The 14,747-nt window shown below is 40.2% G+C and overlaps 1 protein-coding gene across 2 annotated transcripts in view; it reads right to left on the bottom strand.

Moving 5' to 3' along the window:
• VCL (vinculin) overlaps positions 1-14,747 on the bottom strand; it is a gene marked incomplete at both ends in the record, with an annotated part of 91,100 nt that overhangs the window by 16,423 nt on the left and 59,930 nt on the right. For both annotated transcript variants that reach the window (XM_079717759.1, XM_079717760.1), the window contains 6 exons: positions 3,246-3,374; positions 5,249-5,448; positions 6,880-7,070; positions 9,189-9,364; positions 10,202-10,355; positions 13,627-13,774. In XM_079717759.1, the coding sequence (XP_079573885.1) occupies positions 3,246-3,374; positions 5,249-5,448; positions 6,880-7,070; positions 9,189-9,364; positions 10,202-10,355; positions 13,627-13,774 (998 nt within the window). The remainder of the gene's footprint in view (positions 1-3,245; positions 3,375-5,248; positions 5,449-6,879; positions 7,071-9,188; positions 9,365-10,201; positions 10,356-13,626; positions 13,775-14,747) is intronic.

The following is a 14,747-nucleotide window of genomic DNA, read 5'->3' as shown; positions in this document are numbered from 1 at the left end:
AACTTAGACGACAAAAGTTCTTCTGTCATTTGTTTGGATCACATTATTAGAATTGATGCTTGAGGCAAGGTATATCCAACGGCCCTGGGTGAGCTTTATATTATACACAGAGCACATTAGGAACTGCCTGGCAGAATCTACCCTCTTCTTTGCCTCCTCCTGGAGGTCTACCTGCCCATACTTGGAGACAAGTTCTGGCTCCCAGCAGACAATCTCTGAAGGTCTTCTGGTCCAAGAGCAGGCTCCAGTCTCACTGCCAGGGTTCTATGTTTACGCACGCAAGTCTCTTCCCCATTCTGACCTCTTGTTTGGATTCAGCCAACTGGGTTCTTGCCATTTAATACTCAGGATCTCTTCCTAAATCTCTAACCTCCTGGTCCTCTTCTCCTGGCCTCAGTCCTTGTTTCTTTCCTTGGCTGGTCTCCCACACTCTGAATCTATAAGGCTTTGCCAACTTTGGTTCACCATCTCAACCCCAGTCTATGTCTGCTGCTCCCTCTGATTTACCCTACTGCTTAGCCTGCTTTTCTTTCTTTTTTTTTTTTTTTTTGCGGTACGTGGGCCTCTCACTGTTGTGGCCTCTCCCGTTGCGGAGCACAGGCTCCGGACATGCAGGCTCAGCGGCCATGGCTCACGGGCCTAGCCACTCCGCGGCATGTGGGATCCTCCTGGACCGGGGCACAAACCCGTGTCCCCTGCATCGGCAGGCGGACTCTCAAACACTGCGCCACCAGGGAAGCCCCTAGCCTGCTTTTCTTGTCACTCAACCAAACTGTACTGAGCACCTACTATGTGCCAGGCCCTGGAACAGGTGCTGAAGATACAAAGATGAATAAGACATAATTTCTGCATCTCAAGGATCTCACATCCTAGCAGGGTTAAAAAGGCCCATAAACAGATACCTACAATAGCTATGTGCTATGTGCAATAATAAAACTAAGCATTGATACTTGGGAGGAAAAAGTAAGGCACTTAGACTATCCAGGAAGTAAAGGATACTAGAATAAAAGGATAAACAGAAATTAGCCAAAAGAGATAAGGGGACAATAATTAGGTAGAGAGACAGAAATAACAGAGACATGGAGAAAAGAAAGGACAGAGTATGCAGGAAACTATAAGCAATGAGGTATTGCTGGGGCATGAACTGAGAGGCGGGGTTTGTGGGAAACAGGGGTAGAGAGAGTATTAGAAGCCAGATCACAGAGCTCTGGCTTTCTCCTATGTGAAAAGGAAGGGCCACTGAAAGGTTTAAGCAGGAAAATATCAGGGTCAGATCTGTATTTTTATTTTATTCATGCCCTAGTGATGGATTCAAAGACCAGTCTCAGCTGTGTAGTTATAAAGGCAACAGGGAACAAGGATCAGAACTAGAGCTGTGACAACCTGAATAGAAATTAGAGAGAATTCAAGAAGTATTTGTGAGATCAAATTAGCTTGTCTTACTTTATAGATGTGGGAAGATGAAGGGAAGAGTCAGTGGCGACTCACAAATTTCCAGCTGGAAGAAAACAGGAGGACAACACATGCTGAGGTACCCATGCAGCATCTAGGTAGAGATTACCAGCAGACAGTTTTGTCTGCTCATCTGACACTCAGATGTCTGGAATGAAAACACAGCACATCACCCCAGCCTAAGGGGACCATGAGCTGAACTGCCCAGTAACCTAGGCTAGAGAAAGAAAATGGGGGTCATTAGCAAATAAGAATAACATAAACGTCTGCTCACCCGTTCTACATTGTCTTGGGTGCCTGACCCAACCCTTTCTCCTTCACTACCAATACTGTAGAGGATGGAAATCCACATACTTGCTTTCCTAGATTCCTTTGCAGTGAGGTAGCCATGTGACAGCATTCTAGCCAATGAGACATACACAAAAGTCTCCTGGAGGATTTCTGGGAGAGCGTTTACTTTCATTTATTCAGCACCAAGGATGTGTCAGCCATTGTTCTAAGAAATGGGAATAAAGTAATGACAAAACAAAATCCCTGCCCACATGGAGCTTTCATGCTAACGTGAGGAAAACGAGGTAAATATGTAAGTGTTGATAAACACGAAGGAGAAATGTAGGATATGGAGATTAGGGAATTCCTTGGGATGGGCTTGGGGTGGGGTTGCGATCTTAGGTGGTGACCCCAAAGTGACATTTCAGTAGACAGCTGAAGAAAGTGAGTGAACAATACCTGCAGTTATCTGTGGGAGGACCAGAGAGAACAACAGCAAGGGCCCCAAGGTTAGAACACACAAACATAAACAAGGAATACTGGGAATACAACGCAAGAAGGTCAATGCAGAGACAGGAGCATGAGGGGGAAGAGAGGCACCACACGGGGTCAGAGAAGTAGATGGGGGACCAGATGCAGTGGTGTGACGAAGCTGCTGGTACCAACTCACACAAGCTCATAAGAGCCAAATGTGCCCATCTCTTCCCGACTCTGCTTACAGTGACTTCACATTGAAACAGCCATCATGGGAATATTTACATCATGGAAATTAACAAACATTACAAATCAGGGCCTTTTGGTTTTTGTTTTGTTTTGATTTTTCCTATGTCTACCAGCACATCTCTGGCCTTACTGTTCATTGTAAGGACTCTGGCTTCACTCTGGGACAGGGAGGAGTAATCTGAAGGGTTTGAGTAAAAGAATGATATCAAATGATTTAAAAGAATTGCCCTGACTTCTGTCTGGAGAATAAAGTGTCCTAAGGGGACACTAAAGGGAAGGTTATAACTAGAGGGACAGTTATTCTAGTTGTGACTGGAATGCCCCCACTGTTCATTTCTTACTGCCTTGAACATAATGCCTAGGGCTGCATCAGCATCTCACATCATGAGGAAAAGATCAAGAAAATCAGAGAGATGCCAGCTTTCATGGCATCAAGCTGCTGAACCAATGCCAAGGCTACCTAGCTCCATGTTTCTTGATATGTGATGAAAATAAAACCCATTTGTTTACACCTCTGATAGTCAGGTCTTCTACTGCTTGCAAGTGAAGACATGTCCTAAAGACATTCCTAAGTGACATACTTGGTGACTGAAAGAAGAAGTGGCAAGGCCTTTCTTCCCTCTTCTACCTTTCCACCCTTCATCCACAATTTCCCAACCACTCCAGACATACACTGCAGTCACATTTTACCTTTACACACACACACACACATACACATACATATACATATACACATACACATGCATATACATATACATATGGCTGGCCAACAGAAGAAATGGAAGACCTCAGATACCCACCTCTTCCCTATTGGGTGCATCAGGAGGGGCAGTGGCTGCCACTGCCAACAGCTTGATGGGAGTTGTAGTATCACTGAAAACATCTGACACCTCCTGAGTCATGGCCTCCTGCATCCGGGCTTTCAGATCCTTAAAAACATTGTTTAAAAATGAAAATTTCCAGAAATATCCAAAAAGCACATCTGCCATTGTCCTTTCTTCACTGACATATTCATTCATTCGGTGTTTCGTTCAACTTTATCAGCTATGAGTATCAACTGTGTACAAAGCACTGAGCTAGCATGAAACAGGTGTAAGAAGTGAATCCTGCCCACATGACACACATTTCCCTAGACTGTTCCACCCAAACAAGAAATCTTACTTCCTTTCTTGATGGCCCCTAAGAATAATACTAAGAATCATGCGGTTGAGCCCAAAGAAGACCATGAGATGAGACAGAGTTCCTCACCAATCCCAGTGCTGGAGGGGCCTGACATGATTACAGTAACTGTAAGGATTGTTTGGTGGATGCAGTGCCAAATTTCTAAGCAATTTCTTATATTTAGAGGAAAGAAATCAATAATGGAATTTTTCTGGATATTTCAAATAAGTTTCTAGAAAAACTTGATAACCAATATATGAATCCATTTTTTATTTTAACATGGGTCAAAAGAAGAAGATTCTCAGAAGTCATGAAAAAACTCCTTTTCATAATTATCACACTTCATCCAATCTAAGTTTTATTCTAGATTAATACTCGAAGAAGGATCAATCACCTCCATTGTTTCTCAAGGTGGGTGGCATGCACTGGCTGGTGGTATCTGAAATGAATATAGGTGTTACACAGACAAATGTTTTTATTTTAATAATTGTGTGTTTCTTTTACAGAATATTAGAAAAAATATAACTAACTCAAACTCCTGATTTCAGGATTTTTATAAACTTTTCTTTTAAATAAAGTTTAAAAAAGGAGTCCATTTTAAGAAAAATACTGACTAAATAAAAAAGTATAGGTGATACATGGTAGAGCAAATATGAAAGAGCCCTTGACTGAGTGAAGCTTGTGAAACACAATTTTAATTGCTATGACACACTAGTAAGCTTTTCCTTAATAAGCTCTGGGATTTCCTTATATTCTTTTTTTTTTAAATTAATTTATTTATTTAATTTTTGGCTGCGTTGGGTCTTGGTTGCTATGCACAGGCTTTCTCTAGTCGTGGCAAGCAGGGGCTACTCTTCGTTGCGGTGTGCAGGCTTCTCACTGCAGTGGCTTCTCTTCTTGGGGAGCTCGGGCTCTAGGCGTGTGGGCTTCGGTAGCGGCATGCAGGCTCAGTAGTTGCGGCTCGCAGGCTCTAGAGCACAGGCTCAGTAGTTGTGACACATGGGCTTAGTTGCTCCGCAGCATGTGGGATCTTCCTGGACCAGGGCTCAAACCCGTGTCCCCTGCATTGGCAGGCGGATTCTTAACCACTGCGCCACCAGGGAAGCCCCTCCTTATATTCTTGATCACACCTTTTTCACTTTCCCTAGACTCAAGAAATTACATTTTTTTAAAAACTCTCCCTCCTAGTTTTTGAATAATAGTAAGCATAAGAAATGTAATGAGGGACTTCCCTGGTGGCGCAGTGGTTAAGAATCCACCTGTCAGTGCAGGGGACATGGGTTTGAGCCCTGGTCCAGGAAGATCCCACATGCTGCGGAGCAACTAAGCCCATGCGCCACAACTACTGAGCCTGAGCTCTACAGCCCGTGAGCCACAACTACTGAGCTCGCATGCCACAACTACTGAAGCCCGTGCACCGCAACTACTGAAGCCCATGCGCCTAGAGCCCGAGCTCCGCAACAAGAGAAGCTACCGCAATGAGAAGCCCGCGCACTGCAATGAAGAGCAGCCCCCGCTCGCCACAACTAGAGAAAGCCTGCGCGCAACAACGAAGACCCAACGCAGCCAAAAATTAAATAAATAAATTTATTTAAAAAAAAAAAAAGAAAGAAATGTAATGATATGTGCTCCCAAGTTCTACCTTTAAAGAGTCTTGGAGCTGAGATGCAAGGGCTCTCGCCTGAGGACTCTCCCCTTCCCCTCTGGCAGCCAGGTCAGCCAGCTGGGCCGTCAGCTGGTCCACTCGGTCACACTTTGCAAGAAGATCTTGGCGATAAGGCCCCATCATGACATTTGCCAGACGATGACCTTCGGCCACAAGCCCTCGGATGGCAGCCTGACCTGCACCAAGAGGAAAACACTGAAACTACATAGACCAGGAGAAGCCAACCACTGTGCCATTCTGGTAAGGATTTCTTTTCTTAATAATACATTTAATGGGGTTAGTGGGTTTTTTTCCCCTATCAAGACAAAAAACTGGGGAAATATAAAAAACGTAAAAAAATATAAACCACCCATAATCCCATCACTTGGAGACTGATATATTTGAACATTTCCTTCCAGTCTTTTTGAATGCACTGCATGCTCCTACACATACATACATTTCTCTTTTACAAAACCGGGATCATACTATACATTAACTTTTACTCCTTGCTTCTTTTTATTTAACGTGAGCATTTTTCTACATCATTAAATATTATTCAAAAATCATGATCTAAACTCTATGCAACATTTTATCATATGAACCATAATTGTTAATATTATTAATATATTTATGCTATTTACATATTCTCGTATGTAACTCCTTAGAAACATCTCTAATTATTTTTAGAATAAATTCCTGTAAGTCAAATTGCTGAGTCAATGGGTATGAACTTTTTTAAAGCTCTTGACATATAATTCCAAATTGCCACTCAGAAAATTTGTACCAATTTATTCCTCCACCAGTAAATTATATGTCTGCCTGATTCCCCAACACTGGGAATCACCAATTAAAAATTTTATCTTGGGCTTCCCTAAGGCGCAGTGTTTGAGAGTCCGCCTGCCGATGCAGGGGACACGGGTTCGTGCCCCGGTCCGGGAAGATCCCACATGCCGCGGAGCGGCTGGGCCCGTCAGCCATGGCCGCTGAGCCTGCGCGTCCGGAGCCTGTGCTCCGCAACGGGAGAGGCCACAACAGTGAGAGGCCCGTGTACCACAAAAAAAAAAAATTTTATCTTTTTCCAATGAATACAGCAAATGAAATAAATAGATCTTTCAGCTTCAACAGGCTTGCTATCATAATATGACCTAAATTCTTATAGATCCATTCCTAAAATCTCTCAAAAATCAAAATTTTAGGTTATCAATTCTACAGGTGATTGTGTGATACAGGAGCCCTCACAACTGAAAACAACCTTGGTAGTTAAGTGTCTTTTACTTATTTTCAAAAATTATATTTAACTGTGAACTTACTAAGGACCGTAATAACAGAAATACAACAGAATGAAAGTATATAGACTGGAAATAATTAGCTCAAAGTTTCAGCTGCAACCGGAGGACTTTTCTATTTGCCTGCAGCAAAATCACTTATTTATTAATATTTCTTGATTAAATCACAGGAAATTTATTGGCTACATTTGGAGAAGGAGTCACACTGTGGAATGACTTACTCACCAGTGGCTAAAGAACCCCTTCTGTACCTAATTACAGATGGTACAGGATCTCTATCAACAACTTGCTTATCTTCACTGAAATAAGTTTAATGAGGATTAAGTGCAGTGATGACCTTACCAACTCCCCGGTCATCCACTGTGGGATTATCAATCCACCGCTGTGCCTGCTCAATCTTGCCCTCAAGGTGGACAGCTGCTTTGGCAGGTCTGCTGTTGGCCACCGCCTTGTTGGTTTTGGTCTGCAAGTTCTGTAGGGCCGTGGCCACCTGTTTGGCCAATGCTCGGGCCTCTGGGGAATCTCCTTTTCCCCTGCAGAGAAAAAAACAGCCATCCTGTCACACAAAGACACTCTTTACATTGAGATGACTTAATTGCTAATACAAATGCTAATGAGATGACAAACTGCTAATGATTATTATTAACTTGGTTTGAAAGGAGAGGGATTTATCTATTTGACCCCTAAATAAGAAATTAATAATATAAATTCTGATTGTTTTGCCTCGTTAAGACAGTTAAATATGTTGTAGTTAAATATGAGTTTGGTCAGTCTGGCTCAACCAAGCTCAACCATTTGGTAAGCTGACCTCAATCAGTCATCACTAGGTTAGCTGACCCCTGAGTCTGCCATCTCAAGTCTGACTCATTTTATATCTCAAGTCCACTAGGTCATAGAAAAGTAAACTTCAGGATAATCATATCTGGCTCACCGATAAAAATGCAAATATTAGTCTACCAGACAGAATGACTAATCTAGATACTATCTTAAGAGTTCCTTTATGATTCTAAACTTTCATACTTTCTCCATTATAAAGCTGGATAAAGAAGGTAATTACTATGGTTCTGACCATAGCTACTCCTGCTGCCAGGAAGTTTTAGATAGATAGATAGATGGATAGATAGATAGATAGATTGATAGATAGATAATAGGAATAAGTAATGATGGCATGTGACCAAACTTGGTCTGCTGTTATCACTATTATCATTAATTCTCTCTTCATCATTAAGAAACATTAATGAGTGCCTGCTATGTAAATGGACTTGTGTTAGGATCCTGAGAACATAGTTTCCTCCTCTGAGTATTTTTAAATCTAGTAAAAATGTAAAGACTATATTAATTAGCTAATATTAATGAACAGAGACCAAAATTTGTAGACATATATTATTTTACAATTGTCCAATTATACATTTTCCCACCTACATAATTTTATATTTGGGGTATAAAATAGTGACCCCCCCCCAAATGATTGAGCTTGATATAGAATCAAACTTGAGCTATTACTTAAGCTGCTCTCTATCACCACAACCTCCTGCCTAAAGTATGTCCACCCTGCTCCCACTCATTCCTATTTCAAGGCCTGAGGCAGAAGTTTGCTTTCTTAGCTAACGTTGGTCTCTTAGCCAATATAAGATTTGAAAGGACTCTAAAGTACCTCTTTGGAAAAAGGTTAGGCACTCTCCTGTGGAAGAATAGGGAGTGAAATACACAAGTTAAATGAAAAGTTGAATCTCACAAGAAACTTGACTATGGTTATTCCTGGAGAAGTGACTGGAAGACTGAGGTGGGAAAGAAGCAACTCTTACTTTTGCCGTTGTATACTTTTTTAATGTTCTTTTAGCATATGATGCAGTTGTTTTTTTTCTAAGACAGAAAAACATCTTTCAAAAGGAGAAAGTGACACTTCTTTTCTATACAATCAAAGTAGATGCTATGAAAGCCTTATCTGTCTCACTGATTAAAAAAAAAAAAATCCCCTTAAGAGAAGAACCTGCAGTGAGGATGTTATGTTTAAGGATCTTTTATAATTGTTACATAAGAAGTAACACTGCTGGTCAAGGAAGAAACTATCTTCTTAGGCCTCCCCATCCCATCCCGACACACACACACACACACACACACACAAAGCTTTTCATAGCTAGCCACAAAAGTTATTTTCCTCATATGCCTGGGAAACAGACAAGTCACAAACATGGTGTAGTAGTACGTCCTAGCTTAGAAATTTTAAAAAATGGATCTCAGGGATTTCCCTGGTGGTCCAGTGGCTAAGACTCTGTGCTCCCAATGCAGGGGGCCCAGGTTCAATTCCTGGTCAAGGAACTAGATCCTTCATGTCGCAACTAAGAGCTCGCATGCTGCAGCTAAAGATCCCGCATGCCGCAACGAAGACCCGGGGCAGCCAAATAAATAAATAAATAAATAAATAAATAATTTTTTAAAAAGTCTCTTAAAAATATTTTTTTAAAAAAATAGTTCTTAGTATCCTAAAATTATTAATTTAAAAATATCTGCCCTCACCACGTCACACAGAATCAATAAGAAGACAATGGAAGAGTATCATATGTGCATTTAACCTATGAATTTCAACTATATACGTGCTTAGGGGGAAAAAGAGAGAGATTAAAGGACAATTTAATTGATTAAATACATACTGTCTTCGTAGATCTGCTAATTTAGAAGTCAGAGCAGATATTTCTCCAAGAGAACGTAGAATGTCATCTCTCTCTTTAGGATCATCACATAATTCTGCTATCTTCCGAGCTTCAGCCAAAGCCCCTCGAATCTGTTCTTCTCCTTCTGGTCCACCATTTGGATCTGCAAGCCAATTCTACACACACAGAAATAGAAAAGAAGCACACTGTGATCTACTAATGAACCAATATTACAAAACAAGACCATCAGAAATATTTCAAAAGTAATCATAAGGCATACCAGCAATTGTTTTTATAATGCTGATCCTTATTATTTTACATCAGTTCTTACTCAGGCAAAACCAAATCAATCCTTCAGCTATTTATTTATTTATTTATAGAGATATTAATATTTGCACGTGTAGCATGCAGGATCCTAGTTCCCAGACCAGGGATCGAACCCATGCCCCCTGCAGTGGAAGCTCGGAGTCTTAACCACTGGACCGCCAGGGAAGTCCCCCTTCATCTTTTTAAAAATGATTTTTTCTTTCTCATTAGGATAAAATATCTTCATGAGCTTTATCTTTGAATTAATCACACCTTATTAATTCTTCGGTTTCTTAAACATTTATGTTTCTTCATGAAATGCTTGAAAATCATTTTACAGTAGAGTAATATCAGAATGCTTTAACCCTTTTACATTGCTATGACCAAACACAGTTGTGAATTCTGAGATGAAGAACAGTTTTAACATACTGTAATCTCCATCAGGAGATTGGTACTCAGAATGCTTACTTTTAACTAACTGAAGTATTCAAAATTAAGATCTCTATTTCAAAATATGGATAAACATTAGCCTTAAGCCTGTGGCGGTAGGGGACATGTTAACATTGGCAACTACTGTGTATCAGTCATCACTTAGAAACACCCATTATCCACCCATAGAAAATTAGGGGGAGAGGGATACAGGATATTTATGGAACATTTCTCTTTCTCCTTTATTTCCCACCCTTCCTAAAAATCATCATCACTACCTGAGCAGCATCAATCTTCTTCGCAATGCTCTGCTTTGAGTTGGTCATGGCTTCCAGCTTGCGGGCTGCATTTTCCACTTTTGCTGTGAGCACATCCAGACCCTGAGACACCTGCTGGGCTTTCTGCATGGCCACCGGTGAGGCTCCTTGTCCTCTGCTCAAACAGATAGATGCTGCTGTTGTACTCTCTCAAATCCTTAATGGCAAAATATTACTAAAAGCACAGTATATGTTCTTTTACTAACATGTTTGTCCTTTTCCTTTTCTACTAAATCTGCGATAACACAAGGAAACACAGAGAGAGACAAAGCAGAACACCCAAACCATCTAATTTCTCCTTTGCTCTTAAAAATAATACACAGTAGCTTCAAGGAACTGCATAACCGGGCTTCCCTGGTGGCGCAGTGGTTGAGATTCTGCCTGCCGATGCAGGGGACACGGGTTCGTGCCCCGGTCCGGGAAGATCCCACATGCCATGGAGCGGCTGGGCCCGTGAGCCATGGCCACTGAGCCTGCGCATCCAGAGCCTGTGCTCCGCAACGGGAGAGGCCACAACAGTGAGAGGCCCGCGTACCGAAAAAAAAAAAAAAAAAAAAAAAGGAACTGCATAACCACTTTAAAGACCAGACTTGCACATTTTGATAATAATGATTTTCCTCCTGGTGGTGATTACATAATCAAACCTAATCTTCAGGGGGTAAATGTGCTTGTGATCTTATTGCTATGGAGGGTTTTGTTACCACAGTACGTATGCTTTAGAAATAAACAGCCCATTAGATTATCTTATTTATGGGCAAGTATACATTGAAAATGTTTCAGGAGGCAGCACACATAGTGCTACTGAAAGCACACCACACTGGGACCAAGTAGATGTCTGTTCAAATCCTGGCCCCTGCTACCTGAGGAACCTTGGGTACAATGTTTAACTTCCTTGGGCTTCAGTTATCTAACTTAGAAAATGAGGGGTGGGTAGGTAATAATACTGGCCCTGCTTATCAAACAGAGTGGCGTCAAGCAAAAAGAAATACTTGAAAATACTTTGGCAAAAAAGCAATACACGTATGTAACTATTATTATTACAGAATTGTCATTATCATAACCTAATGGTAATCTTAAATATCTACCTTCCACTCCTATGCAACCTATAAGTATCAAAACCAGATAGTACTTAGGGAAAAGGGCACACAGGGACAAGAAACCATTATTTCTCATCATGTTCCTAAAGAACTAATTTCACTCTTTTCCTCTCTCAGAAGTGGTATGCTGCTACTACAAAAAAATGATGTGAGTTAGTAGAAATTTGTTTTCCCTTTGTAAGAGACTTCCCAGGTCATAGCAAAGTAAGATTTGCCATCTTTTTATACTCATATTTTTGAATCCACCCAGCCTGGTAAACTCAATGATAGGGGTGGCAACTTTATCATTTGGTTGAATGGAATGGCTGATCATCATAACCTGAGTTTCTGATTTTAGGATAAACTACAAAACATCTTTGCTTCCCTTAATAGTATGGTTTTGTCATTCATCTATCTATCCTCTTTTTAAATTTATATGGTTTTCATGTATACCAATATTTGAGGTAGTGAACTCAATAATATTTACTGCCAGGTATATATATATATATATACCTTTTACTTGTACTTGACACCTCCCTTTTACATGGCAGAGGAGTCTAAGACTTTTGGAAATATACTTTTCATGTGTTAATTTGCTTTTTTCCTTCAAATCTCGTAATTCATTATGAGGAACATTGTTTGTATAAGAGTCCAACTGTGAAAAAGTAAAAATATTTATGGGCTGCATAATTTTTCATTCAAAATAAAAAGTTTGAGCACCATGGAGGGGAAAATATATACTTACAACCCTAGAAACTCTAGGTGACTGAATAGAAGAATACCAAAGAGGAAATTGTTACTGAGTTTCAGCCACTAAGCTGTTAGAAAGCTAGGCATATTTAAGAAAGGATAACAAGGAGACAGCTTTGTAATCTTTCATTGTGAAAGGCTATTGCAGACTCCAGTGTGAAGCAGGCCCATCGGGGCTCCTCACTGTTCCATCCTTTTCTCTTTACAGATTTATGGTCGATCCTGTACAGCAACTACCTCGTTCTCTTGCTCAGATTCATCTTTCTCTAAATACATACAACTGTGTATTTGAGAATTCCAACTGAAAACTGTCTACCACACTGTGAAAAGGCTGCAGACAAAAGAGCCAGCAGTGAGAAATGAGAAGAGCCAAGAATCTTGTCAAACTGCATTGGCATTTCTCCAAATGGGAACAGAACTTCTTTTTTGTCCTTTCTGTAAAGTTCTTGGCATGCTCATAGCAGAGGAGACTGCTTCACAGCCAGAGAAAAGGCCCACTGCACTCAATGAGATCACATTTATTTATGCTGTTCCCTCTTCCCTTTAAGGTAAAGGCTCTTAACCTGAAGCCCGTGGAGCTTCCAGGGCTACAGTGAATCCATGAACCTCTGGAAATTACATATAATATTGTGTGGGCATGTTTATATGTATCTTTTTAGGTAGAGATTAATGGCTTTCATCAAATTATAAAAATGACCTTGGTCCAAGAAAGGTCAGGAACCACTCCTTTAAGAACTATATTCTTAAGTCCATTATGTTAATACATTTGAGGCTAGGTGTAATGGTGTGCAACACGTCAAGGTGTGTTCCTGAAGCCTTAGTTTGTAGGGAGACCCTATACTGTATTCCAATTATCTCAAGATGTTTCATGACAATCTTGAAGCAAAATTAAATTTCATTTATACTAGTGTGTCATCATACCTCAATTTTTCACAATGTCCATACTATAAAATTCCATAAAGATGAGAATCTTTTAGAACTTCATTAACTATATGTATGAGTTCCAAACAAACCTATATTATACTGAGTTTTCTTAATAGCAAACTATACATATTTAATTTGGGGGAATGGGGGTGGATCCTAAAAGCCAAGACTTGAGGTGGGTAAGAAATAGGTAAAAGAATTATAAAACCAAATGAATAATGATGAAATAGAAACTCAAAAGAGCCTAGAAATGACCAACGTAGAGGTTAATCTATTTAACTGATTTTTTAAATGATATGTGAAATAATTCCAACGTTTTCACTCTTTATGTTTTTTTTCTATTCAGCCTTCATAAAAGATATCTATGCACCTTATTTTTCATAAGCCTATGGCTAGAAACTAAAAAAACAGATTTCAATTTCAACTTTACGATAAGGCATCTACATTTTTTAAAAGTTCAACAAAAGGAAAATTCACTCCAATCTCAAAAGAATTAGTAGAATATAATATCTACGTTATCTATTAGCCAAAGAGAACTCAGTAAAATTCACAGAAACTTGCTTTCTGAATCACTCCATCAGGAGCAAGATCCCAACTGTTATCACTACTGCTCTGGTGAGAGCAGAGGAACTTTACCTGGCTCGGAGGTCAGCCACTTGATCAGTCATCTGCCCTAGCATTTTGCAGGTTCCCAGGATCTCCCTGCGTTCTTTGCCTGCACAGAGTTCACCAACTTTTCCAGCTTCATCTAAGATCTGCCTGATGGCCTGTTCACCAGCATCACCTAAAACAAAGAGATTTTCAAGGGAGTTCCCTGGTGGCCTAGTGGTTAGGATTCCAGGCTTTCACTACCGTGGCCTGGGTTCGATCCCTGGTCGGGGAACTGAGATTCCTCAAGCCAGGTGGAACAGCCAAAAAAAAAAAAGAGAGAGAGAGAGAGAGAGAGAGAGAGCTGTTCAATATCTACAGTGTTGATCCATTAATTATTTAGAAAGGATGCTTTACAAGTCATTTCATTCATGAAGGAATGGATGATTTTAAATGACAAGACAAGTGAATAGAAGGCAATACATCTGATAGCTAACAGCCAAGCACTGCCCTTACAACCATAGGGTGAGGTTTTAACCACAGAGGCTGCTCAAAATGATCCTAGAAACCACACCCATCTGAAGATAATAAGCAGTTTGTGGTAAGCATGTGAATGATGAAAGTAGGCTCTAACAATTCAATATAGTACTCAACGGCTCTAAACTCTATTAGGCTTTTCACATTCATTCAAATATTAATCTAAAACTGAATAAATATTAGATTAGAAAATCCATAATGCCTAGCTCAATAACCTATTTGGGTCTTATCTTTATACAAGTCAACTTTGCTTCCCAATTCTCGTTAGCATCATCATTTCATCTGCTTAATTAAGTACTCTGTTGACGTAAATGGAAATCTGCCCAACGGGAACTAGAAAAGAAGAGCTTTCATTCAAAATAATTACCTTTCTGATTCAGGGAAGGGGTGAACCAATAATTTGGCAAAGAATGCCCAGTTCACTTTGCTTTATTCCTCCGTGATGAGAGGTAGTCTATGCCCTTCATCCTTTTAAGGACCAGTAATACTTCAATTAGTCAAAACTATCAGAGAATGGAGTATGCCCCTAAATGTTCCAGTAGTTATCTCAGGATCATGAGATTATGAGTGATTTTTCTTTTTTTTTCTTTTTCTTTTGTTTGCCTGGTTTTTAGCTTTTTGCTGTATCTATC

The sequence above is a fragment of the Hyperoodon ampullatus genome, assembly GCF_949752795.1.
Source record: "Hyperoodon ampullatus genome assembly, chromosome: 1".
NCBI lineage: Eukaryota > Metazoa > Chordata > Mammalia > Artiodactyla > Ziphiidae > Hyperoodon > Hyperoodon ampullatus.
This window is presented reverse-complemented; position numbering and strand designations above follow the sequence as displayed.